The sequence below is a fragment of the Trichomonas vaginalis genome, chromosome VI, assembly GCF_026262505.1.
Source record: "Trichomonas vaginalis G3 chromosome VI, whole genome shotgun sequence".
Taxonomy (NCBI): Eukaryota; Parabasalia; order Trichomonadida; family Trichomonadidae; genus Trichomonas; species Trichomonas vaginalis.
This window is the reverse complement of record NC_067208.1, coordinates 14121193-14136002: the sequence shown is the minus strand read 5'-3', so window position 1 is coordinate 14136002 and position 14810 is coordinate 14121193. Positions and strand designations below refer to the sequence as shown.

Genomic DNA, 14810 nt, shown 5'->3' with positions numbered 1-14810 from the left:
TATTTTACTTCTAAAACAATCAAATATGGCCGAATATGATATATTCTTCTTGCTGGTTTCACTTGCTTAGTTTAAAAAACGTTATTTAGTCATCTAATCTTCTTCCTTATGTTTTTTTATATTTTAAAACTATGAAAAGGTAGAGTGTAATGCATTAATTCTATGACTAAGCTTATTCAGAAAAATATCAATTCAATCATAGTGAAAAATCCCATTTAAGCGTAAATTTCATCAACAACACTTAATCTATAGTTAATAGTTCTTTTAATACCAATAGTAACGTTTTGTGAGCTCATTTTTCATTCTGATATCATCCATTTAGATTTTCATATCCAAAATCTCATTTTTCATTAATTTTGTGTTTACAAATACTAAATACTTTATTGTTTCAAGCTTGTCCGAAATGTCAAAATAGGGAATCGCTTGGATGAAGAAATGTTTATTTTTTTTACATGAAAAAGGATGAAGAAAACCGTTAAGGACAAAATTTGAAATAGATTAATCAAAAACCGTTTTTAAAAATTTAATAAAATTGTTCTTATATTAAGAATAGATTTATTTTATTGAAAATTTTTATCAAAAATTTTCATATCATTATTGAATTTTTGTTTTTAATATTTTAATTATATATATGATAAATAATAATTTTGATGTTCACATGTGGCAAATTTTTTGCTTTGACTTTATCACTTCATTTTTCTAAAGAGATTCTTGGCTTTGTTGATTCAAATAATAGAGACATTGAGTTCACCTCAATCAGAATGGAAGGAGTTCAGTACAATAACTATGCAAGCTATAACATTACTCAAGTTTTCACAAACACTTCAAATAATGCTTCTGATATCTCGTACTATTTTCCAAACGACTCAGAGTATTGCTCCTATGATTGTTTGTTCATTGTTGATGGAAAAAAAATCAAACCTCAGCTTAGATCGAAAGAAGAAGCCAAAAAGGAATACAACGAAGCAAAACAACAAGGCCATCATGTGATACATGGCGAAATGATAGGAAATGGCCTTAACCGCTTTAATTTAGGAAATTTACCAGCTAAGAAAGTTGCTGAAGTCCATCTCAAAGTTTCATTACTTGCAGACTTAGACAAGAACTCTCTTTTTTACAAGATCCCGCTCACAGTTGCATATCAAAGTGGAGTTAAAACATCTTTAAGCAGTATTGGCATCAAAGACTTCAAATTTTCCACAAAGATTATCACAAATCATGACATCAAAGAAGCTACAATCAATGTTAAGAACTGTAAATCAGTTATTGAGACGAGAACAGCATTTTTCGAACTTAGTTCAATTCCAACAGAAGATTGCATCATAATAAAGACAGTTTTCTCAGAAGACAACCTCAATTTTGCTGTTTCAAGTGATAATTATATTGCTATTTCCACTTATCCAAATTTCGAATCAAAAGACAAAACAAACTCCGAATTCTATTTCCTTGTTGACCAATCAGGATCAATGGCAGGTTCTAGAATCACAAAAGCTAAAGAGGCTCTTAAATTTTTCCTTCAATCTCTTCCTGTCGGCTGCAGATACGCAATTTATGGTTTTGGAAGTAATTATGTTACACACATCCCACCAAGCGATTACAACAACGAAACATTTAAGTATAGCATGAAAGTGGTTGAAAGAATTAAAGCAGTTTTAGGAGGAACTGAAATTTATCAGCCTCTTGAGTATATAATCAATACCAAATCAAAAGAAGGATACGCAAAACAAGTTTTTGTCCTAACTGATTGAGAAGTTGAAAATCCAGACCAAGTTTTATCACTTTGTAATAAATATCGCTCACAAATCAGGGTATTCTCAATTGGTCTCGGTACTGGTGCAGATCCGGGCCTTATTAAAGGCATTGCTCATGCAACAGCAGGAAATTACACTTTAATTTCAGATAAAGATGATTTATCTGAATGCGTCATCAAAATGCTTAAATCAGCGATATCTACTTCTGCAAGTAATATCTCTATTAGTGCTCCAGACTTGACTCTTACATGGCCTTCGCCTTTACCACCTTTATTTGCAAATTGTTCCCAGAGTTTCATTGTCAAAGCTTCTAAAACAGACAATGTTTTGATCAGTGGCGATATGGGCGATGATTCAGTTGAAGAAATCGTAAATGTTATGGAAATTCCAGATAATTTTGGTGTCAAACAATTGTTTGCAAGGCTTACAATAGCAGGTATCGAGAACAAACTTGAGAGCGAACCAAATGAAGAAGAAAAACAAAGATGTATCAAATTATCAATTGAATCCGGAATAATTTGCAAATTCACAAGTTACATTGGTGTTGATCTTGAATCTCACGAAAATATTAATGATGATTGGAATAGTACGGATTATTCTGATGATGATGACTGTTACTGTGGAGGAGGTAAAATTCAATATTTTATTAATCACGTTGATCACTGTGCTTCCTGTGCTCTTGATGATGAAGAAATAATTCCATATGAATGTGCTTCCTGTGCTCTTGATGATGAAGAAATAATTCCATATGAATGTGCTAACTGTTATTCTGAAGGAGAGATGGAATATGAAGAATCTTCAAAGAGAAGAGAAGTTGAAGAAGCAGCAGAACCTGCAAGAAGAAGATTGATGGAAGAAGCTGCAAGGAGAAATACTTCTAAATCTTCTGATTCTACTATTTCCGAGAATATTCAGTCTCAAAATGTTGATGGTTCTTGGGATGATTTCCCTGGTGTTAATAAGGAAATCGAAAAGAAATATGGAAAGGTTGTTGCGGCTACACTTGCTGCAATTGTTTACATCATGAAGAATTACGGTTCTGAAGGAAAGTATTCACTCATCATCATGAAGGCAAAGAACTTCTTGAAATCAAAGTTCAATGATGTTGATTGGGATTCAATAATCAACAAAATGTGATATTTTTTGCAAAATAAAATATTTAGAATTCATAAATTATATAGTTACTTAAATTCTATATTGAAGATCATAAATTGAGTATGAATGTAAGGAAAGAAAAAAAGAGTAATATGATAGACAGAATATGATAGTTTTTAAGCTTTGTAGTTAATTAGTTATTTAATAGATTGATTTATTTCGTTCAGATTTCAGCCAAAGGCTAACAATTTTAACAGTTCCTTCATTTGCTAGAATACTATCGGTAATGACACTATTTTGTGTTTGTTATATCGGTTTAGTTATCTGAGTCGATATAGTTATCATAGAACAAGGATTTAGTAAATGATATCGATGCTGTAATCCCTGTTTCTTTGTGAGTGATGATGTATGAGTACAAATGATGAGAAATGCACAAAAGTTATGCTTAGTATACAATGTTGGTAAAAGTTATGCTTCGAAATCAATGACATTTGTGAGGTGTACAGTCAGAAACTTACTCTATTGAAAGGATATTATGAGTTTAGCCATTTTAATCAATTCCTTTGGAGATATTTTAATTTTAAGTTGGTATAATTTTTTAATGTCAGATCAAGGCAGTCATCCAAACATATATAGTGGATTGCACAGTATCTCGAAATACTATATCGATTCATTTAATGCGTTGTATCAGCTAAAAACTCGATTTACAAAATGATCAATACAAATTTGATCGATTCAAAGAATCATCTCCCAGAAACTATAATAAAAGATATTATTGATATCATTCCTTATAATAATCGCTACACAAAGTCATATTTATCTCTTGCCAAGCTCATATCTGATAATTATCAAGTCAAAGAGGTCAACACTGTCATACATATCTCAAATTTCCTATTTTATAAAGAATATGGAATTAAATTAGACAAATATGATAACTTCGAAAAAGATAATTTTAAAAATCTCGATATTCATACAGAGAATACAATATACAGAGCAATTATGAATAATGACTTAGAAATATTCATTTCGTTCACTGAAAGAGAAGGATTTGATAAATATCAAATTCTTCAAAGCAATTTATATCCATATACTAAAGAAGGATATTCATTACTTGAATTATGCTGTTACCATGGAGCAGTTGATTGTTTCAAGTTTTTAAGAACAAAATTCAACTCAAGAATAACTGAAATATGTCTTCAATTTTCATTTTTAGGAGGAAATCAAGAGATCATGAGTGAATGTTTGAAAAATAAAAAACCAGACAAAAAATGCATGGAATATGCGATTATTTCACACAACATTGATTTTGTTACATTCTTGGTGAATGAATACGATTTAGAGATTGATTTAGAATATTGCAGAAAATATAAAAATCTTGAATCATTTTTAGTTGTTTTAGATCAATCTAAATTTTTAATCAACTCTTTTATTTTATCACCGATGTTTAATATTCCATCCATTTGCCAATATTTCCTTTCACATGGTGTAGATATAAATGAAACAGATGATTATCAAAGAACTGCTCTTCATAGTGCAGTAGAATATAATAGTAAAGAAACAGCCGAATTTCTTATTTCACATGGTGCAAATATCAATAAAAAAGATAAAGATAGGCAAACAGCTCTCCATTATGCAGCTATTTTCAATAGGAAAGAAACAGCGGAACTTCTTATTTCACATGGTGCAAATATCAATGAAAAAGACAAATGTAAGAAAACCGCTCTTCATAGTGCAGCAGAATATAATAGTAAAGAAATAGCGGCACTTCTAATTTCCCACGGTGCAAATATCAATGAAAATGATAAATTTAGGAAAACCGCTCTCCATTATGCAGCAGAAAAGAATACTAAAGAAATAGCTGAGCTTCTTATTTCACATGATGCAAATATCAATAAAAAAGACAAATGTAAGAAAACCGCTCTTCATTATGCAGTTGAAAATAAGAGTAAAGAAATAGTCGAACTTCTAATTTCACATGGTGCAAATATCAATGAAAAAGATGAAAAAATGAAAACTGCTCTCCATTATGCAGCAGAAAAAAATAGTAAAGAAACTGCCGAACTTCTTATTTCACATGGTGCATATATCAACGAAGAAGATAATTATGGAGAAACAGCTCTGGAAATTGCAAGAGATCATGTTTGTACAGATACAGCCAAACTTCTTCTTTCATTTGGTGCAAAAGACAAACAAATGTTCATATGATCTTTATCAAATCCTTCTCTTTCAGTGAATGAGATAAACCTTTCTTTGTCATTATACATAAAAATCTTTAATTTGTTTAATAAATATGGCCAATATTTTATACTTTGAACAAGGCCAATTTTTAAGATATATTCCTTTTTGATTTTTCATTTTATTTGATAATTGCAAAAAAGAAAATCGATTAAATCACTGAATACCTGTTTTAGTCTATCAAATTTAATAATAGTAAGGACCCTCAACTGGAACGTTGATGCAGTCAGCCTGTCTCTGTGTAAGTTTTTTAAGGTGGACATCGAGAGATCCGAGGTTGAGACGAGCGACTTTTTCATCGAGATGCAAGAATTATGTAAATCTTCTTCTCTAGCTTTCCTCTCTTTTCGTAGAGGTCGAGCTGAGCGAGTGTCTGGTTTGTGAATGACATTGACATAACGAAAGATGGGTGACCTGTAGCGCAGCCAAGGCTAAGATGGCGGTCATCAGCGAGAAAGAGGATAGCGTGGCCATCTGGCTTGATTGGATGTGCTTGAAATTGGACTTTGTAACAGTGTCGTTGACGTTGATGGCTGGGAAATGGAATCTGTTCTCCTTCTCGAGCTGGAAGAGACAGTGGATGCCCGTTGTTGTTTCTTCGGAAACACCGTTCATGCCGGCAGCAACTATGTGCCAATGGTTCATGTTCTGGTTGAAGACCTGCTTGAGTGTTGCAAAGGGTAAATTTGGATCTAATTCACTCATTTTTGCATCAGAAAACGGTCATCTTGAAATTGTTAAATATCTTATTTCAGTTGGAGCTGATAAAGATGCAAAGAATGAAGATGGATATACTCCACTCATGTATGCATCATATTTTGGCAAAATTGGCCTTGTTCAATATCTTATCTCAGTTGGAGCTAATAAAGAAGCAAAGGATAAAAATGGATATACTCCACTCATTTGTACATCATTTAATGGCCGTCTTGAAGTTGTTCAATATCTTATCTCAGTTGGAGCCAATAAAGAAGCAAAGAATAATGATGGAGAAACTGCACTTATGGTTGCAAAAGGTAAAGTAATATATTACTTAAAAACCATTTGTGCCAATTAACTCAATCATATACATATTAAAAATTCATATTATCAACTTTTCAAAATATTTTAATTTTCTAGATACTTAAAATATATAAGGTCTCTTAATTTCCTTCTTAGGACGAGATATTAATAATATACTAATTATATTTCGATAATAATATTTGTTTATTCATTTCTGCAATAATTAAAGGAGACTTTTTCATAACCATCCTTTATTTCTTTATCGTAATAGCATTCCATGAGAGATTTGACAAGTTTAAGATTTCTTTTTATACATGCTTTATGTAGTACATTGCTGCCCATAACAAATGACGTTCTCCAAAGTCCATCTTTTCATCAATATTTCAAAATTTTATTCAGCAGTTATTTTATCAAATGAATTCTGAAATTGAATAAAAATCAAATGTATCCTAGTACCTCATATGCAATTTTACTCTTTTGCTATTAAAATAAAGATACCTGAGATCAAAAAAAGAAATATAACTTAGCCAAATTTAGCATTTGTTCATCATATTATTACCATTATAAAGGCTTTTTAAGAATGCACTTACGACAATATGATCTCATCATAAGGTTAATTTTCAATGACGCTTTATGCCTGTTGTCAAAAATTTAAAATTAAAGTCAGAAGGACGTAAGTGCAGCCTTAATATCCTATACTTCCATATTAGTATTGATCTCTATTGTATTTCTAATTTCAAAAAATTTATCCATATTGAGTTGCAAAAGTAAAAAAATTATATATATTAACATTTTAAACAAAAAAACGAAACAAGAATATAACTTAAGAACTAAACTTACCATAGTATGAAATAAGAGCAAACAACGAGTATCCGACAATCAGGATTCCTAAAATCAATGGGAATATGACTTTAGCAATAGGAAATGTCGGAATTGTTGCAACAAATTTATAATCTGAGTTTTCCCAAACATCAACAACAAAAGGATCCTTTGTAATAAAATCTTGAGGATAATACTGGAGTTTCCCATCTTTCGTTGTGTCTTTGATGAAATAGTAAGGAGATTCGATATCTATATTGTTTTCAAAAGTTGTTCTTTGAGCATAGTTATAGAGAATATCTTGTTGTTCATTATAATCAAGCCAACGTAATAAAAAGAATTTAAATAGTAAATTTGACTTTGGAATTGTAATTTCTTGTTTTTTGAGTCCTGATAAGATCATTCTTGGCTTTTGACCATTAATAAGTGAAAAGTTCTTGATTTTTATGGAAGGATATCGAGTAGAATTTAATTTTATGGCGCATTCCGGAATAACGCATTCGTGAAGGTTTATTGGCTTACCATTACATGATTCTGCTGTTATTTGACCGTCCATATAATGACTCTGTAAGAAGATAACGCATGTATCAGCATTTCTAGGAATAATATCTTGATTTAGTTTAATTTCTCGAATTAAGCCCCATTTCAAGGCGTCAAATAAATAATAAAAATGTTCCTCTGTATTAGGTTCTAAGGCCGTGATTAGGTTGCTTTCACGTAGTTTGTTATTATGGAGTTCCATAGACTCTATAGTAAAGTGGATAGAGCGTGTATTATTTGTGATTGTAATTATAGTGTAGTTTTCCCCGGAAACGAATATTGCGTCTTCTTTTTTGAGATTTTTCGGAGAATCAGTATATGCGTCATAAATAATGGAATTAGTATCATCGTTTGTAATAATATGATATGTGGTGTCATAATGCGGTATTAAAACGTAATTAATTGGCGCTCTATTAATTTCATAATTCACTGATTGTTTTATCAGTGGCGAAGAATAAAAACCACTAATACACTGTACAATCTGGCCAGATGAGATCTCGAATAAAAGATACTCGAGATTATCAGTAGAATTTATTGGAATTGAAACGGAAACATTCCATCTTTCGGTAGTGATTTCTTGTAAATAGAGCATATCTAATTGATAATAATAACTCCTGGATAACGAAACAAAATAAATCTGAGTTTGATTTGTTGAATTTCGAGGAGGAATCGCAAAAACTGTGCGATATTTATTTTCTGTATCGCGTATGTCGAACGCATCATTTGGAATAGTTCCTCTTCCAAAATTCAGTTGGTAATAACAAAGCGAAATAAACATGAAAAATTGTTATACTTTTTTTTTTGGAAAAAAATTAATATTGATATAAGTGCTTCTATATCTCGTTATCCTAAAAGCCTATGAGAAAATTTCCTATAGCAATGCTGACATATGTGGACTAAGGTAGAAAATGAGTATATTCAGACTGAATGAAAACAAAGCTATCTCTGTGAAAAAGGGAAATTTAGAATCCACAAAATTTATATACTTAGGTTTTTTTTGATAACACATTTAAGCTATTTCCTCTCTTGGGTTTTTAGGATTTCACCAGCACTAGCTTCAGAAAGGATTATCAAACGTAATTACTTCTGTTAATTTAATTTGCAATTAAAATCGGGAAAAAAACTAAAAATTCTTAGTAGAATCTATGTATCATCAAATTAAAAACACATATAAATTGAAGATAATATAAATATCACAATCAAAAGGAAAAATCTGATTAAATTTTGTTAAAAATTCGGCTAATAGCTGTATATAACATATAATTTGGCTACACTATTCTATAGTAGCGATCATACGACAAAAATTGGATCACTATTATCCTGAATTGGCGACAATGAATGTTCAGGATTTTCTTGAACTCATTCATCAATGGATGGATGGAGCTGTAGACTCAAAAAACCAAGCCAATTCAATTTTGAATGATATTATCAGTTCAAAAGACAATTTTACCCTATTAATTGAAGCATTTAAAGATCAAACGTGCGATTCGAGGAAAAAATCTGCGATAACATTGCTTTTACACAGGTTTTTCATTAATGTATCTACAGAATTTACTCCAGAAGAAATCGATTTTATATTAAATTTCTTTTTAAGCCTGTTTTTCGAGGAAAATGAAGATAATCTTAAGTATTATACAGAAATTATCAATAATATCGTATTTAATCATATGAATTACAGACAAAATATCATTGATTCACTTCAATCAGAGAAATTAAGCGATATTTCATTCGAATACCTATATTCTTCTATTGCCCAATTTGTTACATTAGACGAATTCTCACTGTTTTACACAAAATTAGTGCAAGATTTGTCAAATTCAAAAATAAATAATATTGCATTCGAAAATTTATTCAAATCATCATATTTTCTCAAGAAAGCAGACATTTTAGTATCATGTAAAGATGAAATCAAGTCCTCTTTCTACTCAATTATTCAAACAAAAAATTCTTTGATTTTGAGAACGACATTTCAATGGGTCTTAGAGTTTAGAGCCATCGACAATTATCTACCATCATATATCCTATCAATTGATTGCCTAATTTCCACATTTAATCATGAAATTTACTCAGATTCTTGCAAAGTTCTTGTTACCTTAACAATTGAAGAAATGTTACCATATATCATTGACAAACTATCTACAGATGATTTAGAACTAATTTACACAACAATTACTGAATTTCTTTGTCAAAATTTTCAAGAAAATCCCGATCAACATATTGCAGATGATTTTATCATTCCATTGATAAAAGTATTAAACAAAGATCTCCTTTCCCAACTGATTTTCCCAATAATTCAAGAATTAATTCAAAATCAAGATTTATTATATCTTGGCTTATGTTTTATCAAGAATACTATTGATATTTCAGGACCTTTTGATGAAGCATTTGATATCATTCTGAAATCTATTCAAAATGATGACCAAATGATCGCATATCAAGCATTCGTAACTTTAGTAGCTGCAAAGGATTATTACCTTGATGAGATTAATGAGAATATGGAGTTGATCACGGATACAATCATAAAATGGCTGTCAAATGCTCAAGAAATTGTGACATTTCAAAATTTCATTGTTCCTGTCATATTTATCACTGAATTCAAGTGCGATCTTAGTTATTTTGTAAGACAGATACTGAACTTCTTCATGAATATTATTAATTCCGCAAAATTTGATGAAATTATTTTGGATTTGATATTTACAGTAATTTCATCAATAAATTGCAATGTAAAACTATATCCTGAAGACATATATCAGATTCTTGTACATTTTATTAGTTTTAATCTTGAATTATCAGCAGAATCTTATTTATCAGCACTTTCTGAATTCATTAGATCATTTCCTGACTATTATGATGCTTTGTTTGAAGAATCTATTAAGTTTTCTTTACAACACAAAGATATTCCTGCTTGTTTTTATCTTTGGCGAAATTTGTTGTCAATTTTGCCTTCTAATGATGAAAGAATGCAAGTATTCACTCAATTACAACAGGAAATCGTAGAAACAATTGATAATTTCAAGGAAAACCCTTTAATTTTTGGAAATTTATTGTTTTTTTTAACAATTTATGCAAAAAAGCAGGATTATCCAGAAGAACTGATAGACCTAATTACGTCTAATTTTATTGTTGTTGTTAAATCAGGTGAATACCTTCCAATTCGACTAATTACTCAAATTAATATGAAATTAAAAAAGTATTATGCGAAATATCCAGAGAAAATAGAAGAACAACACTTCTATCAAGTAGTTGACTTCATTAATAAGCAAATTGCTGATAAAAACAATATAAAACTTGAAATTTTATCTCAATATCTAGGATTACTTCAAGTTTTAGAAGAAGAAATAGGTATTGTAGTATTAGGAGATAAAGTGGAATCATTTGTTACAGTTCTTTCCGATGCAGATTTCGTTTTAAAGGAAGAAATTATTTCAAACGACGAATTCTTAGAATTTTTATTCGGTTTCTTATCAAATGTCGACGATGATGCTAATTCTCCAGAAATTTCTCGGATTTTGATCGATTTTTCTATGAATTTTATTAATTCTCCAGATTCTGTTCTTTCCAATGCTTTTTCATTGTACAACTCATTTATATACAATAAGACCCTATCAGATGATCAGATTAATATGATCTATTCCAAAACTATTGAAATATTAAATTCAGAATTTTCTGATTCTTTGTCAGGAGGATGTTATTTCATCCAGAATATGTGTGAATTTTATCCACAACTCATAGATTCCCCTTCAAATCTTTATAATTTGCTATTAAATTTTGCAAATTCAATTCCTGATGATAGTATCCATTTTTCAGCGAGAGATCGCATTGTAATGAACATACTAACTCTCCTATGCAAAAATATTCTCAATGATGTCGATATAAATGAGATATATTCCCAAATTAATCGATTTTTGCCTCTTCACTCCGAAATGGATGTTATTGATATATGTACCCAACATTTACTTAATTTGTTTCCACATCTTTCGAACCAATTCCAAATTCAACTTTTCCAGCAATTATTGTTCGTATTTTCGAGTCCAATTTTTACAAAAGTTAGTTTTGATAGGATGACCATTTATAATGCGTATCAAATCTTCAATTTACAAACAAGAAATACAATTGAGAATTTAATTCAGAATTTTGGAACTAGTATTGAGATATATGATAATTATTATGATTATGTTAAATAAACATTATTTTGTTTCTGTTGTTTACCTGTATCTTTTTTTTTCTTTGACAATTTAAAAGAAAGGAATAAAGGAACTATTAAAATATTGTTTACTATCTTGGCCGCTTTAATTCTAATCATTTTACATCACGATCATTTTGTATGGAAAGTTGTTACGAAGCTGATAAAAAATATCATCGAAATTTGAAATCATTTTATCTATTACATATATCTTGTATAGATGCAAAGGAGGAATTTTTATTAAGAGCATGGAAAAATGGCTATGACTTTAATTCGAACACTATTTATGTAATCATTATGTTGCATGCTTTTAACAGGTTATTACAAAAAATAAAAAAAAATCGTAAAATTAATTCATTGAAAAGTTGAATAACGATTTTAACTCAATCAATTTGAACCACAAATCCATGGAAATCGTAATTAAACTAGTTATAATGATATTTAGCTATAAATTATTTTCAGAATAATTAATGCAATTTCTCAATTTTATATTTGCTTAAATATAATTTTATTTATACCCATACTACAATTTAATTATTATTATATTGTCAGTCTATTTTCTGAGGACCCTCGAATTTTTCATAAAAATAATTGAATGAATTTTAAACTTTTGAATGTACTTTTATCAAACTTTTAAAATATTTATGTCGGTACACATTGTTTTTTTTTAGTTCAATATCAAACATTATTTCTCCAAATTGATATGACATGTATAAATTTATTTACTTAATTTTTGTAAAGGAAAAAATAAATTAATATAATCGTCTAAACAAATCGAAAAAGAAAAAATTTAAAAATGCAATGTTCTTTTCTAAAAGAGTGAGACCTTTTTTCTTTTTACGGGTGTGTCAAAAGGCCTTTTTTCCGAAAAAAAGTGCCAAAAAGTGCAAAAAAGTGGCATTTTCCTAAAGATTTGATTGAATATAGTGGAATAATCAATCAAACTACAAATATTGTTATAGGATATGAATCATCAAATATAGGTACATGATTTCATAGTTGAAAATCATGTTTTTTAAAAAAACACGTCATATTTATTGCAATCTCCAAAAATCTAATCGAATTATACCGATTTATCGTTCGGGTTATATTAATTCAATTGACGATAAGTAAATATTCTATTACAAAATCAAAATTCGTATAGTTTTGTATCATCAAAAAAAATATGACAAAAATTATATACAGCAAATTCATTACACAAGATAAATACGAAGACAACAAGTAGAGAAAAGCGTATTCACCGAACTGTTTTAGTATGTTTTGGTTTACATTACCTAAATATTTTAGTTTAGAAGTTTTTATTAAGATTTATCCATTTTTGTTCTGGGTAATCATATACCTGATGTTTACATAGATTGCCATCTATAAATTAGAATAAAAAAATTCTTTTTACAAAATATAAATTTTCCATTTTTCATATTTACACTTATCATGATTATGTTTTAATACTTTTGTGAATAAAATGAAATTTTAGCTTGGAATTAAAGAAAATTACTTAAATCTCAAATAAGTTTGGCCTCAATATTATCAATAAGCTTAGTACACATAATTAAATGATGATAATACTTATCATAAATTAAATGCATACACTAAAAATGAATGAATATCTTAGTGGTAAGAATTGTTGAAATGTAACAACACAACTCATATAGACTTTAAAGCCCATCAGTATATTTTATAGTTTTATCAATGATAAGAGTTAAATTAAGTCCGATATCAGCTGTAAGAAGCAAAATTTAAGTTAAATTCTTTTGTTTTTGGTAGATTTTCACTACTTTATTAATATTAGTTGGAATAATAGCAGAATTTGTGATATCACCTGATTAAACCCTTTTTGAGATAAAATAATCTAGAAATCTTTTCAAAAATTCAAACATTTTACTGTAAAATATATCAAAATAAAAAATTAATGTCAATTACTAGTTCCAAAATTTCCAAATAAATCTCAAATTTTTATTTTTGTCTATAATTTTAACAAATTTTAAATTTATTTTTTAATTTTCAAAAAAAATTTGGAATTCCAAACAAGTTAATACACCGCTTATTGTATCACAATTCTCTTTATATGCTAAAATAAAGTCATTTTATCAAGTTTAGTATAGTTTTCTGAAAATACGTCAATATCCGCATTCAAGTTAGGGATTTATCACAATTAATGATATGTATATTTAATGATTTAATAAAAGACACATAATAAGTTCATTTTATTTCAATGAATTTACAATAATTCAATTAACGAATTCATTGATATAAAGGAAATTAAATTTTAGTTACTAAATGATGATTTCCACAACAAATTATCATAAAGCAATCGATCATTAATACATCAGAATTTACGATTCTCGATTTTAATACAAAATATTATAAATTAACATTATTTTTCTGCGAAAATCTACATTTATATAAAACAATAGAGTGGAAGATATTATAGCTCACTCATGCAGCTTTACTATTAAATTTTCTTCAAATTATTAAAAAAAGTCGAATTTTTATTAAAATATACTTAATAACAAGAAACACTTCCCATTTTTAGAGATAGCTTATCTTTAATGAGGAGATTTTGTACGTATATTTTATTAAAAAAAAACATTCGAATTCCTTTATTTTCTTTTAGCCTTACATATTTATTCAACTAGTTTACTATCTTACTTATCCTTTACTGAAAAAAAAATCAATTTTAAGTAATTTGAATTTCATATTTAGCCAAATTCGGAATTATTGCACCATAATTTATCACTAATTTTCAGGTAATGAATACGGAATACTTCCTTTAGTATATTACGAATAAAAAAATTTCTCATTATAATTTATCTATTCTTTTTTCTTTTATTCAATAGAAATCATAATTGTGCTTCTTCAAAGTATTATATGTAAAGCTAATATGCTTAATAAATACTATCATAATAAGTTTTATGTGCATTTTTATAAATTAAAATATATTTTAAGCAAATTGCGTATAGAATCATTGGCTATAAGTCAAGTTTAGTAATATTTATTATTGTAAATAGTATTTATCATACATTGATATAATATAATTTTATATCAAATCTATATCATCACCAAACTCAAATAGCACCACACCACAAACTAGTTCTGATCACTGATACCAATAGATATCCTCAAAGACCATTTTTTAAACTATCTTGGTGTAAAGTACCACTTTTTTGCACTTTTTGGCACTTTTTTCG

At 28.6% G+C, this 14810-nt stretch overlaps 6 protein-coding genes across 6 annotated transcripts; 5 read left to right on the top strand and 1 right to left on the bottom strand.

Moving 5' to 3' along the window:
- Positions 1-650: 650 nt before the first annotated feature.
- Positions 651-1748, top strand: TVAGG3_0862570 (vault protein inter-alpha-trypsin domain-containing protein; the record flags this gene model as incomplete). The annotated part of the gene is made up of 1 exon (XM_001324554.1): positions 651-1748. One exon carries the CDS (start codon positions 651-653, stop codon positions 1746-1748), a length of 1098 nt encoding a protein of 365 aa, XP_001324589.1.
- A 183-nt stretch (positions 1749-1931) lies between these two features.
- TVAGG3_0862560 (vault protein inter-alpha-trypsin domain-containing protein) lies at positions 1932-2888 on the top strand (the record flags this gene model as incomplete). Its single annotated transcript, XM_001324553.1, has 1 exon — positions 1932-2888. One exon carries the CDS (start codon positions 1932-1934, stop codon positions 2886-2888), a length of 957 nt encoding a protein of 318 aa, XP_001324588.1.
- Positions 2889-3557: 669 nt separating this feature from the next.
- Positions 3558-5129, top strand: TVAGG3_0862550 (ankyrin repeat and SOCS box-containing protein 4 family; the record flags this gene model as incomplete). The annotated part of the gene is made up of 1 exon (XM_001324552.1): positions 3558-5051. One exon carries the CDS (start codon positions 3558-3560, stop codon positions 5049-5051), a length of 1494 nt encoding a protein of 497 aa, XP_001324587.1.
- Positions 5130-5610: 481 nt separating this feature from the next.
- TVAGG3_0862540 (spectrin binding) lies at positions 5611-6135 on the top strand (the record flags this gene model as incomplete). Its single annotated transcript, XM_001324551.1, has 1 exon — positions 5611-6135. The coding sequence occupies one exon, from the start codon at positions 5611-5613 to the stop codon at positions 6133-6135; it is 525 nt and encodes a 174-aa protein (XP_001324586.1).
- Positions 6136-6886: 751 nt separating this feature from the next.
- Positions 6887-8226, bottom strand: TVAGG3_0862530 (uncharacterized protein; the record flags this gene model as incomplete). The annotated part of the gene is made up of 1 exon (XM_001324550.1): positions 6904-8217. The coding sequence occupies one exon, from the start codon at positions 8215-8217 to the stop codon at positions 6904-6906; it is 1314 nt and encodes a 437-aa protein (XP_001324585.1).
- A 532-nt stretch (positions 8227-8758) lies between these two features.
- Positions 8759-11800, top strand: TVAGG3_0862520 (armadillo (ARM) repeat-containing protein family; the record flags this gene model as incomplete). The annotated part of the gene is made up of 1 exon (XM_001324549.1): positions 8813-11623. One exon carries the CDS (start codon positions 8813-8815, stop codon positions 11621-11623), a length of 2811 nt encoding a protein of 936 aa, XP_001324584.1.
- Between the last annotated feature and the right edge of the window lie 3010 nt (positions 11801-14810).